The sequence below is a fragment of the Peromyscus eremicus genome, chromosome 6 (assembly GCF_949786415.1).
Source record: "Peromyscus eremicus chromosome 6, PerEre_H2_v1, whole genome shotgun sequence".
NCBI lineage: Eukaryota > Metazoa > Chordata > Mammalia > Rodentia > Cricetidae > Peromyscus > Peromyscus eremicus.
The window spans coordinates 123193384-123220276 of record NC_081421.1 but is presented as its reverse complement, the minus strand read 5'-3'; the positions used below and the strand labels follow the sequence as shown (position 1 = coordinate 123220276).

General features: G+C 48.0%; 1 protein-coding gene across 1 annotated transcript in view; it reads left to right on the top strand.

Moving 5' to 3' along the window:
• Ak5 (adenylate kinase 5) overlaps positions 1–26612 on the top strand; it is a 193615-nt gene extending 167003 nt beyond the window's left edge. The window contains exons 11-14 of the mRNA XM_059266474.1: positions 11270–11433; positions 13639–13755; positions 18675–18866; positions 25908–26612. Coding sequence (XP_059122457.1) covers positions 11270–11433; positions 13639–13755; positions 18675–18866; positions 25908–25976 — 542 coding nt within the window. The 3' untranslated portion in view covers positions 25977–26612. The remainder of the gene's footprint in view (positions 1–11269; positions 11434–13638; positions 13756–18674; positions 18867–25907) is intronic.
• The last annotated feature ends 281 nt before the right edge of the window (positions 26613–26893 follow it).

The window sequence follows — 26893 nt, the reverse complement described above, 5'->3', positions numbered from 1 at the left end:
AAAAACAGACTCAAAAGTACGTGACACCATCCTTGGAATACTGCATAATCAGCCAAGTTTCTTTCTCTCTCTTCCACTCTTTCATTCTTCCTTCTTTCTTTCCTCTTCAAGTTTTAAATGATTTCCTCCAAGAAAGAGGTACTGTTGACTTCATGACCATTTGGAATACCAGATTACCACAAGAAAGAAAAGAACACAGTCTCTGTGATTGCCAGGCACAATAAGGACTGACCTCCTTCCCCGTGGCTGAAATCCTTCTGGAAGCCCTATAACGCTGTCTAAAGTGCCGGTCCAGTTTCACCTGAACCTGTACTAACAGCTGGGTATAGTCAACAAAATGGTGAATGTACCTCCTGCACTTTGCTGTGTGAAGAGTTTACCAAAGTTATTTCAACAAGTGCTCAATTTCCTGAATTTTGTTCATTTGGTGTGTGTGTGTGTGTGTGTGTGTGTGTGTGTGTGTGTGTGTGTGTGTTTAAGAGAGAGAGGGGGAGAGAGAGAGAGAGAGAGAGAGAGAGAGAGAGAGAGAGAGAGAGAGAGAGAGAGAGAGAGAGAGAGGTCTCTCTCTATGTAGCCCTGGCTTGCCTGGAACTCACTGGTACCCAATGACCACACTGGCTGATAGAGAACTGTGTGGTGTATGTGTGAACTCCACATCTGCCTGACCCCAGCAAGGAGGGCCAGAGGGCCTTCCAGGTGGGGGTCCTACAGCACCTACTGGTACCAGGGCACCTGTGGCTCTTGGCATAGTGTTCTCTATTGTGGAGTTTTAGAGAGCACCTGTTTCAAGTACTGTTGAAAGCATCACCTGACCTATCACAAATAAAGCAGATGTTTATTAGGTAACACAGAAAGCCAAAAAGTGCTGAAATGGAGACTTTCTTCTGGGTGGCATGCAGGAACTCTCAGGCACATCTCGGAACCTTCCGGCCAGCTTGACAGGGAACACCAGCAGTTCCTCCCTTCTGCTGTGAGAGGAATGGCCCAGCATTTAATAAGGCAATGAGGACTTTATTTACGGTCATAACAATTACTCATTCACCATGGAGCCATTATCTCAGCATATTATACTGTAAATATGAAAAGAAAGATCAGCACAGCCCCCCAGGCAGCCCCTGCAGGATCACAGCAAAGGGCTGCTTCTTGCTTTTCTCCTCTAGAAGCTCCCAAATAGGCCCATCCCCAGAATCACCTGGGGAATGTGTTTTGATGGTTAGCCTTTTTTTTTATAATGAGAAATTTCAAACTTCCAACAGAGCTAGAAGCTTTTTTACAGTGAGCACTGTGTGCCTGTCAACTACATTCTACTATTAGCGTTTCGCAACATCTTGTTTTCTCACAGATCTGCGCTTCTCTCTACCTCAGTGTGGCTTTACTCCTTACATATTTCAAAGTCAGTTGTAAGTACCTGCCCCCTTTTCCTGGGGAATCGTCTAAAACTTCGAGTCTCCAGGAGGCATCATCTGCAGGCATTCAGAGGTATCCTTCCTCGTTGGGAATGTTTTCCCTAACACCAAGTTTCTTGGCTGTTCACTGCTGGAACCATGCTGGTACCACTCCTACCAAGCAAGACTGTGGCAGCTCCATAGCAAACAGAAGAGCTGGGCAGCCAAATGCTGGCTGTACAGAGCTCTGGAGATGGGTTAAGGCTGTGAGTCAATAGTGGAGTGCCCGCCTAGCGTGCTGTGGTGGGATCACATGACAGCAGAACTTCTCACCTCAGCCAGGTCCTGACAGAGAAAACGAATGAACAAGCATCCCAGCCACCTTTAGGGATCATCCCTCAAGACCTAAATCCTCCCAGTAGGCACCACCTCTTAAACTCCATCCCACTGTGCCAAGCTGAGGACTGAAGCCTTTAACATACGTAGGCCTTTAGAGAATATTCCAGGCCTAACTGTAGCAGGTCAGGATAAAATTCCTTCCATAGGCTGGGATTTTGTGGAGTAACACAACCCAAAGCAGGGATCCCTTCATGGAATCCAGTCCCAATTCACAGTCACGGAAGCCAGGCCGTGGAGGCAGAGTGGCTCTTCGCATGCCACAGGGGCCAGGGGCTTTCTAATTTACTTTGCTTGTGTAGTTGCATCAATGATTGTTAATTAGAGCCAGGATGTAGGAGCCCTGTAGCCCCAGAGAGGGGGCAAATCAGTTCTCTTCCAGCCATTCAGCAAGTCCAAAGCAAGGCTTAGAACCAGACCTATTGATCCTGTGTCATGTACAAGGCTGTAAGACCTAGAACCAGGCCCATTGGCCCTGTGTCATGTACAAGGCTGTAAGACCTAGAACCAGACCCATTGACCCCTGTGTCATGTACAAGGCTGTCAGGCCTAGAACCAGACCCATTGGCCCTGTGTCATGTACAAGGCTGTAAGGCCTAGAACCAGGCCCATTGGCCCTGGGTCATGTACAAGGCTGTAAGGCCTAGAACCAGGCCCATTGTGCAAGGCTGTAAGGCCTAGAACCAGGCCCATTGACCCCTGAGTCGTGCACAGGGCTGCCTTGCTAAGGGCTCACCATCCAGTCATTAATCCAGCATTGTCAGGTACCTCTAGATGCCAGGCCACAAGAATAAGGAAGCCTGTCTGCTGTCTCAGGATTCCAGTCCCTTTTAAAGTTCTTATGACCCAGGCTGAACCTGTCACTGCCGTGTTTCAACACGTCCACCAAGACACCAGTCAAAGGCTTTCAGAGCTAATGAAACATTGACTGGCATAAAGATGTGGTTTCCTAATCACTGCAGGCCACAGAGCATTGGCTCCCAGCAGTAGCACATTGAAGCTCAGCCTGGCAAAGCCACAGGAGTGGCTTCTGGGTCCCAGCTGGCTTGCCATTCCTGGGCAGTCAGATCACATCAAGTAGCAAGATAGCTTTTCTCTGAATGGAATCATTCAGTCACAACATCATAAACTCAGGGTTGAGACCATTTTCATTTAGAGAGGAGGATTTCAAGGGCAGGAATGGGTGAGTTTTTGGAAAAACAACAACAGAGGTTACCTAGAAACGGGAATAGATGGATTTGCAAAAGCTGCTTAATACTCTCAAAGCTAGAACTGCAAAGACTATTCACCTTTAAAGATGTGGAAAATAGTCCACAATTTAAAAGTTGTGTCTAATCATTGTCAAAGTGTGCAATGTTAGCGCTAAGATCACTCTGTGTGTGTATGTATGTGTGTGTGGTGTGTGTGTGTATGTGTGTGGTGTGTGTGTGTGGTGTGTGTATGTGGTGTGTGTGTGGTATGTGTGTGGTGTGTGTGTATGTGGTGTGTGTAAGTGGTGTGTGTGGTATGTATGATATATGTGTTGTGTGTGTATGTGGTGTGTGTGTGGTGTGTATGTGTGGTGGGAGTATATGTGTGGTGTGTATGGTATGTGTGTGGTGTGTGTAGTGTGTGTATATGTGGTATGTGTGTTGTGTATGTATGTGGTGTGTGTGTGTGTGGTGTGTGTGTGTGTATGTGGTGTTGTGTGTGTGTGTGGTCAGATGACAACCTTGGACACCCTTGGACATTGGTCCCCAGATGCCTTCTACCTTTTGATTGAGACAGGCTCTCATTGGCCTAGAACTTTGCCCAATAGGCTAAGATAACTGGTCCACAAGCTTCCAGGGTTTCTCCCGTCCACCTCCCATATCACCATCACTGAGAACGCTGGGAAATACTCAAGCACAGCCATGAACATCTCATATCAGCAGAAGAGGAATGCAGTTGCCAAGAGGTGTTAAGGCTGTGATGGCGTTAGAGCACGTGATCCAATGGGCTGTTTTCTGCCTCTGTCCAGGAATATTTACCAACTCAGAGTGGAGATAAATAAAGTGAATACATCGCCGGCCATGAAGAGTGGGCAGCACTTGTCAGGGCAAGCACCATAGTTTCCAAGCAGGCAAAGCATTCATCACCAGTTCGGGTCTGGTGTACAGCTGACTAGGGAAGTAGAATCCCAAGGAAATGCATCAATTTGGTGGGATCATAATGAGAACAGACAAGCTGAAAGTGACGGGGTGGGAAGACACCGTTAGAGAGAAGTTTGGAGCCAAGTGGTGAATTCTTAGGTTCAACCAGACGTATACATGGATGAAACTGGATTGTGGGAAATTTTCTGGCCTAGTGTAGGAATACAGGCCTGGGACACTTTGCTAATGGCAATCAGAATCCAACAAATGTCCTCTGCGTTGCTTTAGAGAAATGTAATTCCATGAGTTCTCTAGATCCAGTGTATATTATTGAACTATCAAATACACATGCAGAATTGCATACATGCTGATACAGCTTACATGCTTGCACATAGTCAGACATTTCTAAGTGATGAAATGCCCACATTTGTTTCTAACTTTGGATTATGTTTGATTCAGACCTCCGTGTGCTCAATGATATAACTCAGGACAGAGCTGAGGAACAGGGTTTTGTTAGAAATGGCCAGGTACCAAGTACCATGTTTTTGCCTGAGAGAAAAGATGAGCAACATTTATAGTGAGATTATAGACAACAGATAGATATCAAAGACTTTTTCAGAAGTAGAATCAAAGCTTGGCAACTGGTCAAGTACTGGAACTTGGTGGGGGGAAAAGTCACAAAGTGAGACAAAAGGTTGATTATTTCTCCCCAAGTCGAAACCAAAGGTCAGGAAAATTAAAGGGCCAATCCATGGCCACAGGAGTGCAGAGCCGAAGAGCCGCAGAGTCGGGGCTTGAAGGGGGCCTCAGAGTCGGCACAGGACACACCCAGACACCACGTTCTCAGCACAAAGGAGATTTATTACCCTGGAGGGACAAGTCAGGAAGAAGGGACTGCCTCTGGACCAAGGCAGCAGCAGGTGTTTGCAGGAGTGGTTTTTAAGGAGAAAAGGAGGATGTCTGTGTTAGGATGAGTTGGTAAGTCCTGGTTAGACCTGTTAGTCAGTGTAGCCAAATAATGAATTTTGATAGCTGGACCTTGGAGTTTTAGTCAGTCATAAATAAGGAAGTGGCCAAATAACAGAATAGACCTTGGTGGCTACTTTAAAATGTAGTCTAACAGTTTAGCAAGGGAGAGGGAAGCGGGGAGAGCAAGACCAGCCAGCACCATGCTTGCAGTGCTCAGGCCTCTCAGAGAGCCCCTCAGGGCTTGTTGGCAGATCTCTCTTCTCTGGGCCCTGAACAATGTGTCACACTCTTCCCTGCGCCACTGTCTGCAGGACCCTCTTGCTTTCCACTTCCTCCACATGGTAGAGGGTTCCACACTGTGCTAGATTCTTCTTAACATATCGCTTGTGTTGGCATGGCCATTCATTACTAACCCTCCTCTGACTTGGCACTTACCGGCCCTGAGCACAGCCTAGCACACAGCTGATATTCCTCAGTGGGAAGACAGCTCCAAGCTGGTTTGCACCAGGGCCCATCAGTGTCACACTACAGAAGCCTCCCATCAATGTTCTCCAAGTGAGGGCTGTGTGAGTAGGCCTCCGCTAAGCCTGACTTACCGCCAAGAGTTAAGAGTATATGTAGCGGACACCATGCCTGGGGCTGTGTTCAGTTGGTCCGGTGCTTACCCAGAGTTCATGAAGCTATATTCAGTCCTTGACACCACGGATTGTGGTGGTGTGGTGGATACTTGTAATTGATGGTGTGGTGGACACTTGTAATCACACCACTTCGGAAGTCGAGGTAGAAGGAGCAGAAGCTGAAAATCATCCTTGGCTACATCACGCACAAGGCCAACCTAGACTACATGCGGTCCTCATGCTCCAAATCTAAAATATCCACCCCATGTCAGCTTATATGTAACTATAAATACTTAAAGATGAACTTCATAATAGCCCTAGATTAGATGCCTTTTATCATTTCTACTTGGTGGGGGGAAAGTTACTATGTTTTATGGAAGTGTGTTTATAATATTGACTGTGAACTCACACAAATACATGATTTGGCTTTTTAAATAACCCCAGCTCTGCTTCCTCAGTGATCCCTGAGGTGTAGATCGTGTCAGGTGGTGAGAACAGACACAGCAGTGTGGACCCAGCTCAGCACTATGACTACGGAAAAGTCAGCAGGAAGAGTCATCCAAGTGTTCCTCGCTAGCTGGTTGTCTGCGTACATCTTCATCTGCCCGCGCTTTCCAGCGCTGGACCCGAATGTGTTACCCCTGGCGGCTCCGCCGACTCCCCCCACCCTCCCCAAAGCCAGGCAGCAGCAACAATTGCTGGGGATTCGGGTCCTCTCATTGAGGGCTGAAAGGTTATAAAACCTGGTACAGGGCTAGCCCAAAGAACACTGGGTCTGGAAGAGCAGCACTCCCTCCTCAGCTGGCTTCTCGGGAGAGACAGGCTGAGTGGAAAGCCAGGCTCGGAGTTTTTTCCCTGTTCCATTAGTGCAACTTGAGGTTCACATGGAAAACTCAACAGACCCATCTGTTAAAATTCCATTTGAGATTGAAAATAAGGATTTTCCACTCTTTTTCCCATGAAGGCCCGACAGACCCCTTGAAAGTGGAATGTCATCTAGACTCTAACTCATACCACGTGGGGCTGTGTACGGGTCTGCCGAGGGCACAAGCCTACAGTTAATGACACACGAAACACCGGTGAGGCGGCAGCAATTGTGGCTAACGGTCACCTGGCCACTCTGAGATGGGGTGCTTCAAGACTTTGGTCCCGTGTTATCAAATTATCCTAGAGGGATAGCAAGTCCCCCTTTATTTAAAAGTGTTGAGTTGGGGCTTTGGTGACGTTAGAGACAGGATGAGAAGCCATGCAGACTTTATGCTCTTTTTACAGTGAGAAAAATCACATTGCTCCCCAGTTTGGAGCCAGGGGAAGAATCATGCCATTGTACAGGTTACTTAAAATTCCACTCGGCCTGCACCATTTGGCCCCAAATGCTAAGAATCTGCAGCTGTTGCTCCCATGGAAGGCTTCTAGCCGGGGCAGCGAGCGCCGCTCCACACAGCTGCTGTTAATTTGAGATGGAGCGTTTTAATTGCCTTTGTGTCGAGATTTATTAAATACCATTTCAGAGGGGCAAACCTATAATAGTCATATTAGTAGGAGGCTGAAAGAAGGAAATAATTGGAACACAGTGTCTTTGCCTTGGAAGCCAAGTCGGAAAATATCTTTTCCACATGACCAGCCACAGCCATCCCAGGAAAGGAGTTTCCAAGTAAACACAAGCCACAGAACTCCTGTGGCCTCCCAGAGCTCAGCTGCGAACCCCTCTTAGTCAGTTACCTAGAAGCACTTCTTCCTCCGAGTGCCTCTCTCTTGTCCCCACGCTCTCCCTTCCTCTTATAGCTGGAAGCCAGAGTTACTGCTTGGAGCGAACGTGCGTTAGGAGAGAGAGCTGCCCCTGTGGCGATCTGCCTGGTTCCTGCTCCCTCTGTAATTGCTGTTTTCCCATTATGTTTGGACCGTCCTTGCAGTGCTGTGGGGGTGTCTGAACCTCCCCACTTGGCTTAAAGCAGCTATCTGGAGGAGCAAACGACAGAACACGTGTACCCTTCCTGGCTTGTCTGCCACGCAAGGAAGGGAGCTCGAGAGACCCTTCTGCTAAAGTGGGTCGGGAACTGACATTCCTTCCTTAGCAGCGAGTGCGATTCTGGCTAGAATTGCAATTGTGTTTTGTATTTTTCTTTTAAATATTCCCTTTTCAGGAAGCTATGATTAGGAGGCATGAATGAGCACCAATTATGGACACACACACACAGAACAAATAAATAAAATAAATATTGTTTAATTTTTTTTCTAAAAGCTAGGGAATAGAAAGAAGAGGAAGGACCTGGCATTTGAAGCTGAGAAGCAGGAGGAGCAAATGCTTCAGGATCCTCTAGAAGGAACCAGCTTGCAAAGATTGGTAATGTATAGGAGAATTGTAAGTGAAGCATGAGGGGACTGCAATGGCCCAGGTGTCTCACTCTAGAGCACGTCAGTGTCCCTTCCTACACACAGGGGACCAGAGTGTTGATATTTTATTTGTGCTGAAATGTGATATTTTATTTGTATGTTAATAAATAAAGTTTGCCTGGAGATGAGAGGTCACAGCTAGCCATAAACAGAAGTCAGGCGATGGTAGCACACGCCCTTCATCCGATCACATGGCAGGCAGAGTCTCTGTGTGTTCAAGGACACAGCCAAACGTGGTGACACATGCCTTTAATCCCAGTACCAACCATAGAGACCTGGAGGTCTGTATAGACAGGCAGTGATGAGGAAGTGAGGTGGCTGGGCTAAGAGCCAATGAGAAGGCAGAACAGCAAGGCAATAAAGGCACAGGTTAGACAGGAAGAGGCTCTCTTGGGAAGCTATGGCGACATGGTGAGCTAAGGTTAGTTGGCGGCTATTGCTCTGATCTCTACGGCTTGCACCCCTGTATTTGGCTCTGTGTTTCTTATTTAATAAGACTGTTTACAAATTCATCTACAGACCAGAGTTTTCCCATCCACCCACACAGTCACATCTGCAGACCACCTTTGGCTTTCAGTGGAGCCACCCTGATTGGCTCAACAGTGTCTGCTAAAGCCAGCAGACTAATTCAGGGTACCATGTTGCTCCTCTGGTCACCTTCGATGTGGAACAGTCCCTCTGGTCTCTTTGACACATTGGAAGGTTACTTTTATTTTTTATCCATTTTTTAAGGAGGGGGGTGGAGAAAAGGTGGAAGAGGGGAAGCAGGACGAGATGCTGGAGGGCTGAAATGGCATGGCACGGCCTTTGCACTTCGCCGCGTGGGGCACGGGACAACACTGGCCACCGGGAAGTGGGGGCAGCGTGCTTCCAGGTAGACCTTCACAGCAGCAGGGTCCATGGACCTCACCCATCCTGTAAGCAGGGACAGAATGATGACCAGAGTCTAGGCTGAGAGCATGAGGAAACAACATGTGGCCCCAGTGGGGGTGAGAAGGGCATACCTCTGCCAACCAGAGCCCCAACTTCACACTCCAGATTAGCTCCTACTAGACACGCAAGGGAGTTAGCCTCTCTCTGCCTCTACTTCCCACCTGTAAAATGGGCATCATCTGCTATTCTAAGTTGATGCATAGAAAATGCTTAGATTAGGTTAGCTATTATTTTTAGATGTAGAATCCTCTAATTTAGCAACTAGCTAAACTTGGGGAAGGGTAGGGAAAGAGTCAATGTAATATTCAAGTCGATAGGACAGATACTCAGATTAACAGCTGGAAAAACAGAAAAAATACATCAAGGAACATCCTAAAAAGTGTCAAAGAAACATCGAAGGTGACCAGAGGAGCAACATGGGACCCTGAATCAGTCTGCTGGCTTTAACGGACACTGTTGAGCCAATCAGGGTGGTTCCACTGGAAGCAAAGGTGGTCTGCAGATGTGACTGTGTCGGTGGATGGGAGAACTCTGGTCCCCTGTGTGTAGAAAGGGGCACTGACGTGCTCTAGAGTGAGACACCTGGGCCATCACAGTCACCTCATGCTTCACTTACAATTCTTCTACACGTTACAAATATTTGAAAACATAAGCAACAAGCAATATCTTTTGAAAATTAACACCAAGCGTTTCTTAAGAATTCACTAAGTGCAGGCTATTGTGGCCGTTCTCTGCCCCTGGAAGTTCTCATGCCCGAGGAAAGGTCTGGATGCTCCTGTCTCCAGGCCATGCAGCAGGCTGAGTTCCTCCCACACACAGCACTTTCAACCTGCTCACAACTGTTGTGCTTGCCCCAACACCTGTCACTCCATGGAGAGCTACCTCTTTAAGGACTGGCCCATATTCCACACTGTGTGTGTGTGTCCAGGGGTTCTGGCACAACTTTGGATGTCATAAGGCTCCAATACATGTCTGGTGAAGGAAGTATTGTTGTTGTTTGGTTTTGCTCTTTTGGGGGCCCACCACCCAAAATAAATCACAGCTCCCAAATAAATCACACATGGAGGCTTTTTCTTAATTATGAATGCCTGGCCTTAGCTTGGCTTGTTTCTTGCCAGCTTTCCTTAACTTTAAATTATCCCATCTATCTTTAGCTATCTTTTATCTTTCTCTATTCCTGTATTCCTTTTCTTTCCTTCTTATTCCGTGTCTGGCTGTGTAGCTGGGTGGCTGAGTGGCTGGGTGGCTGGTCCCTGGAGTCTTCCTCCTTCCTCTCTCATTCCTTTTTCTTCTCCCAGATCTCTCCTTCTATTTATTCTCTCTGCCTGCCAACCCTGCCTATCCTTTCTCCTGCCTCACTATTGGCTGTTCAGTTCTTCATTAGACCATCAGGTATTTTAGACAGGCACAGTAACTCAGCTTCACAGAGTTAAACAAATGCAACATAAACAAAAGTAACACATCTTAAAATAATATTCCCCGATGAAGTACGACAGCTTTACTCCCATAGTGATGACAGTAAAACAGAAAGCTACAGCTGGAGATACTTATGACCACTACTCCACGCCACTCCTGGGCATCCCTAACTCCAGATTCAGGGAATAGGACACTGTCTTCTGGACCCCATAGGCACCAGGCATGCACATAGTACACAGATATACATGTAGGCAAAACACCTATACACATACAATAAAAATAAATAATCTTTTTAAAAAATGTCCTGAGGGCTGGCAAGAAAGTTCAGCAGATGAAGGCACCTGCCAGGAAGCTTCCATCCCCAGAAGCACCTGGTAGGAGAGAACTGACTCCCAAAAGTCCTTTGGCCTCCATGTGAGCACCACTGCATGCATGTGAGCACTACTGCATGCATGTGAGCACCATTGCATGCATGTGAGCACACAAAATAAACAATGCTTAATGGGGAAAGACAGATGTAGTATGCTCACGATCCTAGCACTGGGGAGACAGAGACAGGGAAATCCCTGTGGCTTACTGAGCAGCCAGCCTAGTTCACTAGGCGAGTTCCAGACCAATGAGAGAGCCTGTCTAAAATACAAAGCAGACAGCATTCCTAAGCGTGAACTTGGGGTTGTCCTCTGACCTCTGCAAACATGGGCACATGCATGCACCTCCATACACATGAACATGCGCACATGAAAGAAAAAGAAATGAAGACCACACTGATACATGTGCTTACTTTGTCTCCTGAAGAATCTAGATGTCACACACGTGACATGCAAATAGAAAGTTGACCACCATTTGGGAAGAGGAGAGGGACCAGAGTGGCAGGGGTGTGAGAGGGGACAGAGGGTGGGTCTCAGCAGAGCACATGATAAACATGCATGAAATGTCATCATGAAACCATTGTTATACAATAATATCCACTAGAAAAAAAATAATTATTATGTCCCCAAAAAGGAGGCAGTGGACTTGAGATGCATGCCTGACATGTCTCCCTCCCAAGGTGGCCCTGGCTCTGGCAAAGGCACCCAGTGCAAGAAACTGGCAGAAAAATATGGATTCACTCATCTCTCCACTGGCGAGCTCCTGCGCCAGGAACTGGCCTCAGAGTCAGAAAGAAGCAAACTGATCCGTGACATCATGGAGCGTGGAGACCTGGTGCCCTCGGTAAGCAGAGACCCACCCTGCTCTCCCTGGCGGTCAAGCCATTGACTACTGTGGCGGTCTGGATCACCAAGACAAAGACACCTTGAGGGCCAGGGAACAGCTTTGACTTCTCTCCTCGCTGACAGTCCTGAGGTGGGCTGGTCTGGGCCGACAACAACTTGACTTCCAAGCTGTTCCTTGGCCAGCTGCTTAAATGCCAGCCTAGTACATGTGTTTCCAAATCTAGCCTCACTTTAGAGTAAAATCTTCAAAACATAGGTGGTATGGAATGCTCAAATCAGAAACCTCAGGAAAACAAAGTCTCCTTGATGTGGAGGTGTGCTGTTTTGTGCTGCTTGTCCACATGACAGACTCTAGAGTCACCTAGAAGACACTCCCATGAGCATGCCTGTGGGGGAGTCTCTTGATTAGGCTCGTTGATGTGAGAGATGCAGCTTGACTGTGGATGGGACCGTTCTCTGAGCAGGGGACGCTTACCCTAGTGGGTTCTCGATTGCTGTGATGAACACCAGGACCAAAAGCAGCTTATGGGTAGAAACAGTTCATCACTGAGGAAGCCGAGGCAGAAGCTCATGGCAGGAACCAAGAGACAGGAACTGAAACAGAGAGCATGGACCAAGCTGCGGGCTGGCTTCCTCCCCTAGCTTGCCAACACCGGCTTTCTTACATAGTTCAGGCCCACCTCAGGCTGGGCCCTCCCACACCAATCCACAATCAAGAAAATGCCCCACTGACATGCCCACAGGCCAGTCGGATGGAGGCAATTCCTCAGTTAAGGTTCCGTCTTCCCAGGTATGTCTCGGTTTATGTCACGTTGACCATAAGCAGCCAGCACAGTCATGGGCTGTATAAGATGGAGAACACAAGAAAAGTGGCAGCACATGGTCCGCTCTCTGTGTTTATTACTGATGCATCCTGACGTGTGTCTGTCTGTGTGTTTCAAGGCCAGAGGACGATGTTAGGTGTCTTCCTCCATTGCCCCCTACCTTGGTTTTTGAGATGGGGTCTCTCACTGAACCTGCAGCTCACCTTTTGGCCAGGCTGGATGGTTAGGGAGATCTTGGGATCCACCTGTCTCTGCCTCCCAATGCTGTGGGTAGCTGCTGGCATATGCTGCGGTACCTGGCTTTTTAATTTGGGCACTAGGGAATTTGAATTCAGGACCTCATGTTTTCATAGCAAGTGCCCTTACCCACTGAGCCATGTCCCTGTCTCTCAAAGATTATTCCTCAAAACTTGATCACATAGTGCTATTCCTTCACTGCCCTCACCTTGCCGGTTCCCATGTAGCTTCTTCCTCCTCAGGTCAGGCTGTGGCTGCCTCTGTTGGCACTTCAGCCTAGTGCTTTCCAGCATGCATTCTCTAGTTGGCCTATTCACTTCCCGCAGAGCTCCGCCTGAGTGCTGCACTTATCACAGAGGCCGCCCTAGGGAAAGCAGCATCCCTGGGATACGCTGGCCCTTCGCCCTCTCTAATTGTATGCCTGTGATCTTTAGCTGTTGTCTGTTCATTTGTTTGCCATTGTCTGTCTTCCTCATTAGACTGTGGACTTGATGAAGAATTAGTTCACAATTGTTTAGGGAAGAGGTCTAGCCACATCTGTGATATGGGCTTCCCCCACCTTCTCCCAACAGGCCTTGCCCCAACACTGCTCCCCTGCCTCTGTGTTCTTTCCTTTCTTATTTTCCACAATTGTTAAATCAGTCTTTTTAATGGGGAAACCACGTTGCTAGAAAACAGTTCTCCAATCTAAAAGCCTTCTCAAGTTAGCACGTGTCAAGTTCTGTGTAATGCTTACCGGGAGAACAGCGGCAGGGAAGCATGTTCTGAGCAGTGTTCCATTTGCCCCTGATCTGCCATGATGCCTTGTTCATCCAGTGTGAGACAGGACTAGCATGTCTTCTGGGGTAGAAGTTGGAAGACTTCCTAGTCACATAACTGCAGTAAGGACAGATCAGTAAGAACCCGCCCCCCCCCCCCACAATGGAACCATGGCCCAGACCTGACTGAAAGACCTACCCACACTATGCCATTAAGGTGTGTGTGGGTGGGGTGTGAGGAGGAGGTCTCATGACGGTTGGCCCCAGAGATCTGCTGTTAATGTTGCCCAATCCTCCCTTCACAGAAGAATGTCTGAGGAGTCACATCCTTTGTGAATTGGGGGATGCGGCTGGGCCCCCTGCTGATCACTCTTTCTGCTGTAGGGTGTCATCCTGGAGCTGCTGAAGGAGACCATGGTGGCCAGCCTGGGCAACACCAAGGGCTTCCTGATTGACGGCTACCCCCGAGAAGTAAAGCAGGGGGAAGAGTTTGGACGAAGGGTGAGCTGATGTTAGCATGTCCATCCAGAAGAAGGAAAGGACATCACCCAGCTTAGGGGATACGTTCAAAGCCTTCATTTGCCCAGTAACAGTGACCAAATCTTTCCATTACAAATAGCAGAAACACTTTTTAAAAAGATGAAATATAAAAATAGGGCAAGAATGGTCTAGTTAGTAAGTCGTGGTCAGGTTTGGCTGGGTTTTAGGTGCAGAACTACCCTTGTAGACTCCTCCTCGCCATGTCTGGATTTCCCCCTTGTGTTGGCCCATTCTCCTCTATGCCATTTCTGTGGCCTCACAGAAAACTATTTCTGTTTTGGGGGTGGCAGGATGCCCCACAGGAGACCCAAGGCTGTTTCCTTCTCACCCTTCATCACTGAGTCACTGCGACAAGGGACTAGAGAAGATTCAGGCCCAGCCTAGAGGAGCCGGCAGGGGCAGCTGGTGCTCTACCTGAGCCACACAACCAGAGAGAGGGTAGTCACCCCTGGAGAACAGGGGTGTGTGTACACAGAAGACAGGGACAGAGATGCTGCCAGGGCAGGATCTAGAATGCATGCCACTCCCTTCCCAACCCTGTCATCACCAGCCTTGGGAGGTAAGCGGCTCAGGGCCACGGGTCTTCACAGGAACACCAGTAACTAACCACTATCGCGGCTGCTAGGTGGTGAGCTGCTTGGGCCAGGCTCTGTGGTACAAACCGTACACCTGGCCGGCAGCTCCTCAAGGCCAGGCAAATGGCAGCAGTAGGCCACATTCGTTACCAGACTGACTCCAGAGGCTACAAGGAAGCCATGGGTACTGGCTATTGTTTTATTCTACAGTATGCCCGTCTGAACTCTTTCCGTCGATGTTTTCAAAAGTGAGGTGACCTTTTTAGGTAGATTGGGGAAAGAAAGGCCTCACACTAAGGGAATAGGTTAAGCACAGAGAGGTTTGGCAGCTTGCCAGTGGCCACATAGCTGGTGACAACCAATGATGGGATAAAGATTTGGGGCACCCACCTCCATCCGCTTCTACCACTGCCGCATGGATGAAGGTGGCTAACCCATGGGTTTCACCTGCCCTGAGTCTGCTTGGTCTAAATCCCATCGAGAGTCCCTCCACTGCCTAGCTCCCTCCTAAATTCAGAGTCAAGGGCTGGAGAGACGGCTCAGTAGTTAAGAACACTCGCTGCTTTTGTAGAGGACCTGAGTTTGGTTCCTAGCACCTACATGAGGCCTCACAATTACCAGTAACTCAGATACAGGGTACCCCACTTCCCCTCTGGCCTCCATGGACACCCGGCACCTACATGCTTCTCATCATATAAGCAAATAGGCACACACATACACATACTACATAAAATGAAAATGAAATAAATATTTTTTTAAAAAAATTAGAGTCAAAGAGAAGTTTCACGGTCCAACTGGCAAAGGTGGACAGAGGTGGTGGATACACATGGCCGAGGCTTGTGACAGTATCCATAAATAAAGACAAACAACAACAGCACAAACAAGTAAATGGATCGGCAGATGACTGTGGCTGGCTTCGGAGTGCCGAGCACCAGACGATGTCACAGCTGCCATTGCTGAGGTCGAAAGAGTATCAGCACAAGTCATGCCCCTGCCTAGGTGATCAGGGTGTAGCAGTCTTTTTAAAGTATACTCAGAGGTAATAGAATCATCTTCTGAAACCCCCAAGTTGTCAAAGATAAGATACATTGTAAATATAGGCATCTCTTATTCCTGCCCCCACCCCCCAGGTAAAAGCAACGACAAAATTATAAGCTGAGTTCTTCATTTGGAGTTTTAAGAGCTAGATCTGATGGCAGATCCCAATGGATGCCCATGGAGTTACAAGCCATGTCAGGCACCAGTGGGGGTCTGAGGGGATACAGGCATAGCCAAACGGCAGCCTACCGGCCACACGCATCCCAAGGCTGCTATGGACGTAGCCCAACACATTTAGAGATGGTAACATTGTCACAGTTCAAAAGGTTTGATGGCCCTGGATGTCTTTCCATGTTGGCATCCTTACAGCACATTGTACCCACAGCCTGGTGTCGGCTGCTGTGTAGGAGCTTAGACAAGGCACTGAGCTTCTCACTCACTTCCCACACAACCCTTCAGTGTTCCTGCCCCATCATTTCTTCCTCCTCTGCCTAGAACCCAGGCAGTGTGGGCTCAAGGCTCACTATTGGAATTCCCTCCCACTGTGGACCCCATTGAGTCGGATTTCGGAGGTGACCTAGAAGAAGCCCACACCATTCCCCACTAGCTGGAAGTATCTCACCAGTGGCTGGAGCTTCAGTGCCCCATTTCCCCACTGAACCAGTCACCTTCAAGTGACAGGTCTATTTCTTTACAGAGTCAGTCTTTCCCACACTGCTAGGAGTGTAACTTCAGCAGATCCCAGTGTCCTTAAGCAGGTGTGCACGAACCACACATGAAGCCTCCAAAGTGACCGCCCACCTCAAATTCAAATAGAATAAAGATATTGCCCACACAGGAAGACTCTTGACATGAGGTCCATGAAAAAGCAATTTCCTCAAATATTAAAAAAAAAAAAAAAAAAAAAAAGGTTAGGGGGCTGGAGGATAGCTCAAAAGTTGAGGGCTTGCTATTCTTCCAGAGGACCCACTTCCGTTGCCAGCACACATCAGACAGCTCACAACCACGTGTAACTGTAACCCCAGAGTATCTGACGCCCTCTTCTGGCCTCTGATAGCACCCACACACATGTACACATAGATAAAAATGAAATCATTTTAAATGTTTACATATTAATTAAAATGTTATAATCAAAACACAGTGTACAAAATTCTCAAAGAACGAATAAAATTTAAAGAAAAAATATATGTAAGTGATTCAGGTGACTAGGTCACTTCCAGATATAATTGCTGTGTGCTAGCTGTGTTCCTGGGAACAGGGCTGGATCTGGGAGAGTAAGGTCAAGGCTTGCGGTTTGCGCCCATGGAAACGCCTGGCAGGGAAGCCTCTTAGGTGATCGCTGTGAGGCTTGTTCCCATGTTACTATCCATGTTACCATAGATGCTGGTAACAAGCAGACACTGGTTCAGTGTCAGGGCTATGCCCAAGGCTCCATTCCTAACAAGCCTCAAACCGTGTGCTTGCTGGTGGTCCCACCCAAGCTTTGGGTGTTGAAGCAACCTCTCCGCCCTCTCTTACATTGGTCCTGATGGTCTTTCAGGGCTGGCTCCAGATTAGATACAAATAACCTCTGTTTATGACTCAATGAATCCCTGAGCTATCTTTTCTGTTCCCAGGAGTGGCCTGGAAATGGCCCCATGCAAGCCTTTCTCAGAGAGCTAACTGAACCACCAGCTGCCTCCCAAGCTCGCCCTCTGCTGGTGAACCAGGCTGTTTGCTCCTATGCCCTCACCTTCACCTAGCCTTCATGCACAAAAGCTCCTCAGAAAAGCATGACCTGTTCAAGGCTGGGTTATGTCCCAGAGACCAGGCTTTAGAGCATTTCTCCACTGTTTCCTATGCCCTGTGCTTCCCTCAGAGGGGGTGGCCAGCCTTCCTTCACCCATGCCCTGAACCTGGCATGCTGGTGGAGTGGAGGGATGGGGATGGCTTCTGTTGACTGGGTATAGGAAGTATAGTTGGTACATCCCAGTGATCCCAGGAACAACAGGATAGTTTAGGAGATTTGTGGGGAGATGGAGAGGTTGAACTCGCAGATGGTCACGATCATCCATTTTGGGGACATTTCTTAATCTCCTTCTGTATGTAAGACTTGAGACCTGAAGCAGAGTCCCTGAGCCCTGCCCACTGAGGTGGGAGTCCAGCGCAGGGAGGAAGCAGAGCAGCTAAAGCTTTGCAAACTCCACTGCATGCCAAGCAGTGTGTCTGCAGTGCCCTACTTAACGCTCCCGGCGAGCCTGTGGTCTCTCGTGGAATTCAAGACACAGGGATGTTAGGGGGATTTCTAGTAAATGATCCAGTCAGGTGGTTTTTATCTCTCATAGTTGTGCAGTCTGGCAGGCTCAGCTGGTTCTCCCACAAGGTCCTCAGTATTGTAAAAGAAATGCTAGCCTGGCATTTCTACTCACACGGCCTCTCCCAGCAGCTAGCTGAGACTTTCTCACTATTTGGCAATGTCAGAGTAGTTGAACATAGAAAGTAGCTGCCTTCCCCTATGTTAAGTATTACATAAAACCAGAGAGAAATGCAGTTTCTTATGGTAAAATTATCTGTATTACCAAATGTCTAAAAATTAATTTCTTTATGACTTATTATCAGCAAATGTTTAATTTGTATGGCTATTTTATATATTTGTACCCCAGGGGAAGTATAAAAGTTACTCAGGCAAAGCAGGGCCTTCAAAAGCAGGTAGCCTCATTCCCACTACCGTCCGTGCTTGAGAAATACAGGGTAACAGACTTCAGGGTGCAGACGGCTGAGCTCAGTATCTCAGTGGAAGAACACTTGTAAGTGAAAGGTGGCAAGGGGTGAGTGAAGTTACACCAGAGTCTGGTCATGACAGCCTGACTCGAGTCCGTACCTAACTCCAGGTACTACACACCCAGCGCAGGGCGTCCTTGATGGCTAGAATAAGACACGCTGGTGGAAGGAAGGAGTTATCAGACACGTATGTGCACACACTTGCATGCACACACATGCACACACACACAGGCATGCACACACCCTTTCCCTGAGTGTAAAGGACAGACTGGCTGTTCTAGGTAGCTTATAATTGCTGCATTATGTGAAATGACCAGAAAGCTGAACAAGACAGAGCTCTGAGGCAGCAGGTGGTGAGGGCCTACTCTGGAGATGAGAAGCCACGAGGTCTAGTCTTCGCTCTACCACAATGTAGTGCTGGGCACTTGAGAGGCACCAACAGCCCCAGGAAGGGAAGGGCCCCCAGACCTTTTCTAGAATTCCAACTGACCCCATCCTTCACCCCAGATTGGAAACCCACACTTGGTGATCTGCATGGACTGCTCAGCAGACACCATGACCAACCGCCTTCTGCAGAGAAGCCAGAGCAGCCAGCGTGGGGAGGACACTGCCAAGACCATTGCCAAGCGCCTGGAGGCCTACCACCGAGCGTCCATCCCCGTCATCGCCTACTATGAGACAAAAACACCACTACAGAAGGTGAGCCTCCAATGGGCTGCCTGCTCGTCTCTCCCAGAGAGCAGAGGCAAGCCTTCTTATGAGGTCTGGGGAAGCTGCAGGCAGCTGTAGGGTTGAGACCAAAATACAAATTGCTTTCTTCCCTTGCTATTGTCTCAATCAAAGTCGGATATACAAGAACATAAGAGGGGGCTGACCACGGTGGTGCACATTTTTAATCCCAGCACTCAGAAGGCAGAGGCAGGCAGATCTCTATGAATCTGACCAACCTGGTCTACATAGCAAGTGCTAAGCTAGCCAGGGCCTTATAGGGAGACCCTGTCTTTAAAAAAACAGTTGAGTATCTGTTGTCAGATGGCCATAAGAAGTTGGTCATTAATTTGCAGCGGGTGCCGTTTTGGCCCGTGGCCAAATCATCTCCTTATACAGCCCTGCTGGATAAAGCAAGCTCAGATTCTCAGACCCTGAGTAAGTTCTCACTGGGAAACCTCTGTGGGCTCCCACATCACATAAGTGCACGGGCTCAAAAGCCAGGGCTGGTGCTGAAGGAGGGTGCCTCCGTTCAGAGCTCTCGCTGCTCTTCCTCAGGACTCGGGTGTGATTTCTAGTACCCACATGGGGACTCAGAACCATTTCTTATAGAGTCCCAGGGGATCTGACACCCTCTTCTGTCCAAGGACACTGCATGCACATGGTGCAGATATACATGCAGGCCATACAACTGTATACATAGAAATAAAAACATAATTTAAAGAAATTTGGGGCTCCAAGATTTTGTAAGGCTCAGTCACCCAGGAAGTTTCCCACTTTGTGCTGCCTGGAACAGCCAAGGAATTCTCCAGGTAGAAGGGAACTTCTTCCACTTCAATCTGAAACTGTGGAAAGTCAGATGTAATTCAGTTTATCACGTTTCAGAATCAGAAAATGCCCTTCTCTCTCTCTTGAGTTATCTGAATCTAAATCTGCAGACTCACAGATGACCAGCTCATTGACACTGAACTAATAGGGTTCCCTCAGAGAAATCGGACTTCAGCAGGCCTTACAATTCTGCATTAGTCTCCAAGAAGTCAAGTTCCCAGGCCTCTTTGGCTCATCTCTCAGGCTTCCCTTTATCGGGGATGCTGGCATTTATCAATACTTTGTCAGCAGAGGGGAGACACTGCTTGGTTCTACTGCCTCGCCAGGTCCTCTGTATACAGAGCTGCTGCCAACTCAGATCTTACAATACACTCCCAGCCTAAGACGTGTGTGTGACACAGAAATAACGCAAGACTTCTGTTTCCCGTCTTAGAATGCAAAGGGGGGACCACTCAGCAGGTTTCTCCCTTCCATCTGGGTTCTGCAGGCAGCAGCCATCAATGATCATGCTCTGCCTGAGGTGTACAGGCCTCAGGGCACAGCTCCACAGATATATAAGCTAGCCCAGGGAGAGCAAGCTGGTCCACAGTGGGTGAGTTTACTACTAAATAAGCAGCTGGAAATGAAGCATTTGTGAAAAGTGCCACCACTGACTGAATATTGCTGGAAACAGTGCTCTGGGTGTCAGAAAGTCCCAGGCCAGACTTGTGAACCTTGGTGAGTCACCTTCCTTACAGTTCTTTCTGATATAAAGTGGGCTGACAGCAGCCGCTGGAGTTCTTCCAGTCTGTTAGTCTGTGATTCTTAGTGGGAAAAGCTTTCCCGCCTAGCTTTAAAGGAATACATGTTCATTATTGAAAATATGGAAGACCCATTTCTGAGTCCCACCACCCAGCCAGGGTGAACACTCTAGAGCTCTGACTGCAGAGAACATGGCCTGGACATGGGGGTGGGCGTGGTCACAGAACGTGGCCTGGACATGGGGGTAGGCGTGGTCACAGAACATGGCCTGGACATGGCGGTGGGCGTGGTCACAGCTGGGCTAAGCAGATGGTGGGACAAACACTAACCCTAGTCCACTCTGACATTGGGTTGGTTCCAGAAGCCCACATCACCAAGACAGACACACATTACACCCACAGACAGAAGCAAAGAGAAAGAAAAAGAAAGCATGCAGCCCCCGGGGTCATCCTCCTCAGATGGCTCTGGGTCAACTCCGTTCCTCAGGTTTCTTTTGCTCTGTAAAACCCCACTGTGGCAATCCGTCATATCTCATCACAGACACTCCCGCCTGCCATGGGAAAACAGAGGCTCATGTGTGCCTGTAGACTTCACTCTTACGATGCTTCACTGCCTTAATGAGGATGGCCGACTGCTAATGGGTTTCCCTCTTCCCTTAGCAAAAGGCTACTTTCTATGGGGAAAGCCAGACTGCTTCATTTGGTTTTTAAACTTCCAGGCGTTTGGACTTCACAGAAGCAAATACCACAGCATGAGTGTCCAGGGAACAGTTTTCTTTAATAAGGGGGTGGGGGGACCCTCTCCTTGTATCCTTGTATTTAAACCACATTGCAGAATGAAGATGGTGTTACATGAAAATGAGGGTCCAGCACCAGCTAGTCCCCACACCCTACACACACACACACACACACACACACACACACACACACACACACACACAGACACACACACACATACCAGCTAGCCTCCCCCCACACCCTCCACACACACACACACACACACACACACACACACACACACACCAGCTAGCCTCCCCCCACACCCTCCACACACACACACACCAGCTCCAGCTAGTCTCCCCCCCATACCCTACACACACACACACACACACACACACACACACACACACACACCAGCTCCAGCTAGTCTCCCCCCCATACCCTACACACACACACACACACACACACACACACACACACACACACACACACACCAGCTCCAGCTAGTCTCCCCCATACCCTACACACACACACACACACACACACACACACACACACACACACCAGCTAGTCTTCCCCACCTCCCCTCCCCGCCCCCGTTGGTCAGTAAATCCCAAGCACTGCCCTTCAGAGCTGGCACTCAAAGGCTTTCTGTGTGGAAAGGGACCACTTGGTTTTCATGAGAGTATCCCTTAGCCTCCTGTGGAGCCCAGGATCTCCCACCAGAAACAAGCTGCCCTTCATCAGCCATCATGTGTGGGGGGAAGGAGAACATGCCACCCAGGTCAGTCTTTCAGTCAACTGTTCTGTTTTGAGCCTACCTGCCAGACTCTGGGGACACAATGCTGAGAAATGTTCTTGCCCTCAAGAGCAACTGTCCAACTGGATAATGATGAAGATTCTCCTCAAACTTTGGGCAAGCTCTAGAACTTTCTGAGCCCATCTGTGAGCTTCCTATATAAATCAGTTTTAGCAAAGACTCAGTACCCCACCCCCACTGTAAGTCCTTACCCTATCATCTAACAGGGGGTATCCCTGCCTATGACAGGATCAAGGTTGACCTTAAATTTCCTATGTGTAGGAAACTGGCCTTGAACTCCTGATCTTCCTGTCTCTGCCTCCCAAGTGCTAAGATTATAACCACAGGGCGCCACAGCTGGCTCTCACCCTGGTTTGTCTATTGCAGGAACCATTAGGTGGGGTTAGCAGCACACATCCCTTGGTAATGTTTGCTACCTCTTAGTAATACTCCTACTGGCCTCTGCTTTGCTTGATTCTAAATTCCTACTTGCCCATGCTGTACTCAGACTTGACCTACCTCCCTCCCTTCTACAAAATCCCATTGCCAGGGGCTCTATAGCTATCTCACTGGCCCTGAACAAAGAAGGGCGTAGTGGTACAAACCTCAATTCCAGTACTTGGTTCCTGCAGGAACACAGGAGTGGTATGCACCCCACACCCATCTGCACCCAACACACACACCCAATTTTTTTTTTTTTTTTTTAAAGACAGATGCCTGGTGGTAAACACTTTTAATCCCATCACATAGGGAGGTAGAGGCCAGTCTGGTCTACATAGTTTCAGGCCACCTGAATTGACATAGTGAGACCCTTTTTTTTTTTTTTAAAAAAAAAAAAAAGTGAACTCAGACTTGACTATTAGAGAGCATCTGAGCAAAAGCCAAGTGTGCCTGGCTCTAGTTCACTCCCATGTAACATCAGAAACAGGTCCAAGAGCCCCAGGGCCTAGTCAGAGCCGAGGTGTACTGGGGACAGCAGCTTGGGCATGTGACTAGGGACTGTCACTGCTGGTGCAGGATTCTGCTTTACTTCAGCTGTTGCAGTTCTTTGTGAAACTTCACCAACTTGTATGTTCTTCAGGAGCCTTCTGTGCCTCGTGGTTTTCATAGAATAGTGCACACATTACTGTGTGGTTAACTCGCCACTTCCCATCCCACCGTCATTTCTTGACCCATGTCCAACCAGCCAGCCATTTAAAACTAGCTGGTCAATAATGATGTAGTTAACAAGTACTAACCTTTAGTTTTGTGGTCTGACCCAACCCGTCATTTCCTTGGCTAGGTGAACAACACGAGTCACCTGTCCTTCAGGTCACTGTTATTACTTAAGCATCACACATGTCCTTACTAGCCATCTTTATCATTCTCAGGACGTGTCTGCTCTCCCAGGGTTGTGTGAGAGGTGCCTAATCCACAGCCTGCACTTGCCTCCTAACAGTGTGAACTCTTGTGGAAATTGCCTGCCAACGGGCCTCATGCTCTTGCAGAACTGCACTGTTATCTCTTGGCAGCTTGGTAGCTCAGTGTGGACTATGCTGGCACACAGAGGCAAAGAGGAAGCTGGGTGTTGTGAGGGACCTAAGCACACACCCCCTGGTACAGAGGCAGAGCCTCTGGCTCAGAGTATGTGCACTGGTATAGAGTACTTCAATTGAGGATCCTAAAGGGACTTTTAAAATATGTACACTTTCAAGAGTAACATGGACACTCTCCCCTAACCACCAAATAGGCCAAGAAACATCCTCAGAAGCCCCACCCCCATGCCACATTGTCTCCTTGGGTCACATTGTTCTCCACAAGAACCAACCATAATCCCTGGCTCTTATGAGTCATCTGTCTTTATGGTTTGATCACCTATGTACAGATCAATATAACCTAGCTTTGCTTCTGATCATCTATATGTGACCAAAATCCCCAGCACTGTATAGACTTAATATGGATCTCTCTCTGTTATTCCAGTACTTGAGGGGTGGGGGCAGGATCTTCTGTTATATGAGTTTGAGGCCAGCGTGGAATACGAGACTTTTGTCTTAAAAAAAAAAAAAGTGGAAAAGAGAAATGAAATTTAATAAATAAAAATATTGCTAGATATATTTCATTGGAGTGTTTAAACATGTAAAAATTGATTCCTAGCTGCAAAATTGCAATGACTATAGGTAGGTAACAAGAATTAAAAAAAAGTAATTGTTTCTCAGTTACCTCACACAGCCCTCAGCAAAATTGTCTCCTGCACATCCATGTTCCCTACAGTGCTGTCCATAATCTTCAAGTGTGGGGTCAACTCAGAAGCCCATCAAAGGATTGGTAAATAAAGTGTAGTTTATTCAAGCATAAAAAGAAAAACATCACTTGTATGCAGGGAAATGAAAGAACTGGAGAGGTTAGGTAAATACTCAGAAAAAGCAAATGTTGTATGTTTTCTCTTGTATGCAGAATCAAGATTCTAAAAATAAGACATTAAAAAGGGGGTATTATTTGGAAGACAGAGGGGCCAGTGGGAGACAGGATGAGAGCATAGAGAGCTATCTGTGATTGAGATATGCTATATGCAATTATGAAGACACCATGGTGAAACCCATTATTTAGTACAATTAGCATATGGTAAAATCATCTGAAAAATGTGTCGACTGTGCCCAGAGCCTCTGGCAAGGAGCTGGCAGCTTGGGCTGCTCACAGGCCCCGTGCTTCAGCCAGCAGACTACCACCCCAGCCAGCTGCAGGGATCATCAGCACCAGGCCTCTGCCTTCTGCTAATGGAACCACATGGCTTCAAGCCATCAGGACACCCTGCCTTCCTGCCACAATCCCCCCAACTCTTCTGGACTATATCGCCTTTTTAAAGTTACTTTTTAAAAGTTTGGCCACAGCAGCCTTTGGAAACCTTCCTTTCTTAGAGCTCCACAGCCCAATCAGAGGACACCATTAGCTACGGCTTCTGTTACCTGTCTGCTCATTGACCTATGTGCAGTTCCATCAAGGATGGCAGCTGGGCAGGTCAGCCCCTCTTTAGGCAGTAATGCCCCTCATCACTTTTCCTAAGGTAAGCAAGGCTATGTCTAAGGAACGCTCCCAGCATTTCTCTGGCCTCTATAGAGCTTCTGGTAATCAGGCCTCTGCCTTCTGAAGAGGAGCGTGTGTGTATAATCCCCAGTGGCTGGCTGGATGTCCAGGAAATCTCCCCACCCCCATCTGTTGCTGGCTTCCTCTACTGGTGTATCACCTGTCCTCAACAGCTCTACCCCTAGTCTATCTGCACACTGTGGGCCCAGGCTTTGCTTTCTTCTCCATACCCCTGCTCCTGCACCCTCTAATCCAGGCTATATTCCCACCGTGCTCTAAGTAATTTAATGGTAACACCAAAATGTCCACTGAGTTCTAATAATACTTTGAGCACAGCCCTCTGCTGTTTGGATGGACCTTCTGCTTTAGAGTACTTTTAGGTTCACAGATAAGAAGAGTTCCCAGATACCTGCTGGAGGGGTAAAGGAAATGCAGTGCCTTTCAAGTGGCTGTACCATTGTTCACTCTTGTCAGCATTCAAGAAGAGTTCTGGTTGCTTCACATCCTAGGCAGCATTTGGTGTTTGGCACATTCTGATAAATGTGTAGCGACGTTCCTTCATTTTAATCTAGGGATATAGCTGTATTTATTTTGGAGACTCTGTAGCCTTGGCAGGCTTAGAGCCTGATGTGGACCAGGCTGGTCTTGAACTCAGAGATCCCCCCCTTGCATCCTGAGTGCTGTGACTAAATGTATGAGCCCCCACAAAGGCACGCACTTTTGATTCAAGCGATCCTTTCCACTCCAGTCTCTGTGGGTTTAGGAGGTGGGCACTATGTTTTAAGTCTGCTGAGCAAAAGCAGGTAATCTTGTTTCATTATTTTAAAAAATGGCATTTACAAGCAGGCCAGAGGGTTAACAACTCTCTCTTCCTTTCAAATACAGGTCAACGCAGAGGGAACACCTGATCAGGTTTTTCTTCAGCTCTGTACAGCTATTGACTCTGTTTTCTGAAGGAGAAAATACGCAACTGCTAAGAAAAGTAGCGACAGAAAAATGAAATTCACCCCTTCATGAACACACTTCTCTTTGTCCTCACCATCCCAGCAGGCTGTTTCCTTCCCAGCTCAACTCATGGGAGTTATCTGGAAGCCATGCATGGTATCTCTGGGACCTTCCACCTCTTCCTCCTGTAGACAACCATCCCCTTTGGTATGGTACACTTGTTTTTCTGTCACCAGGCTGTACCTCAGAGCAAAGTCAGGATGGAAAGAGCAGTGTGGGATCTGTTTGTGCTAGGTGTGGCCCAGGGCCAGCTGAAGTCTGATCCATCACACAGGAAGAACAGATCAGTTTCCTTCTCACCCATTTATTTGTTCCTCCCGAATATGGGTCCTTAGCATGGGGGCAAGCTTGGACACGTCATCCTGTACTGGCTCTGCTTCTCCAGTTCCACCCATGAAGGGTCCAGAGCTCTGGTGGAACCTTTAACTGCCCTGTGGCGCAGAGGCACCACACCAGTAGTACTTGACAGAAATGTTTCAAAATAAGACACTGTCCAGCTTCTCTAAGGGAGCACAACAGGGCAATCAGTACTATCCATTTTTGGGAAGCTACATGGAGCAGTGTAATAAAAGCTAACACATCTGAGCAACTGTACAAGCCATTCTCCACGTGGTGGTACGTCTCAGCAATTCCATAAATTAGTATCAGAGACTGGAAGTAACTAAAAAGTAGGAGAGGTGATTGTTACTTCACTCACTGGACAGAACCATCTTGTAGTTCTGATCTGAGATGACTACTCCCTGACATATTGCCAAGACAAAAGAAAGGAACGGTATCCTAAGCGTGCTGGGGACAGGCTCATGCACGGGTGACCTGCCCTGTGTCCTGTGTTGCACGCTCTTCATGGGCTGCTCCCTGGGGAAACA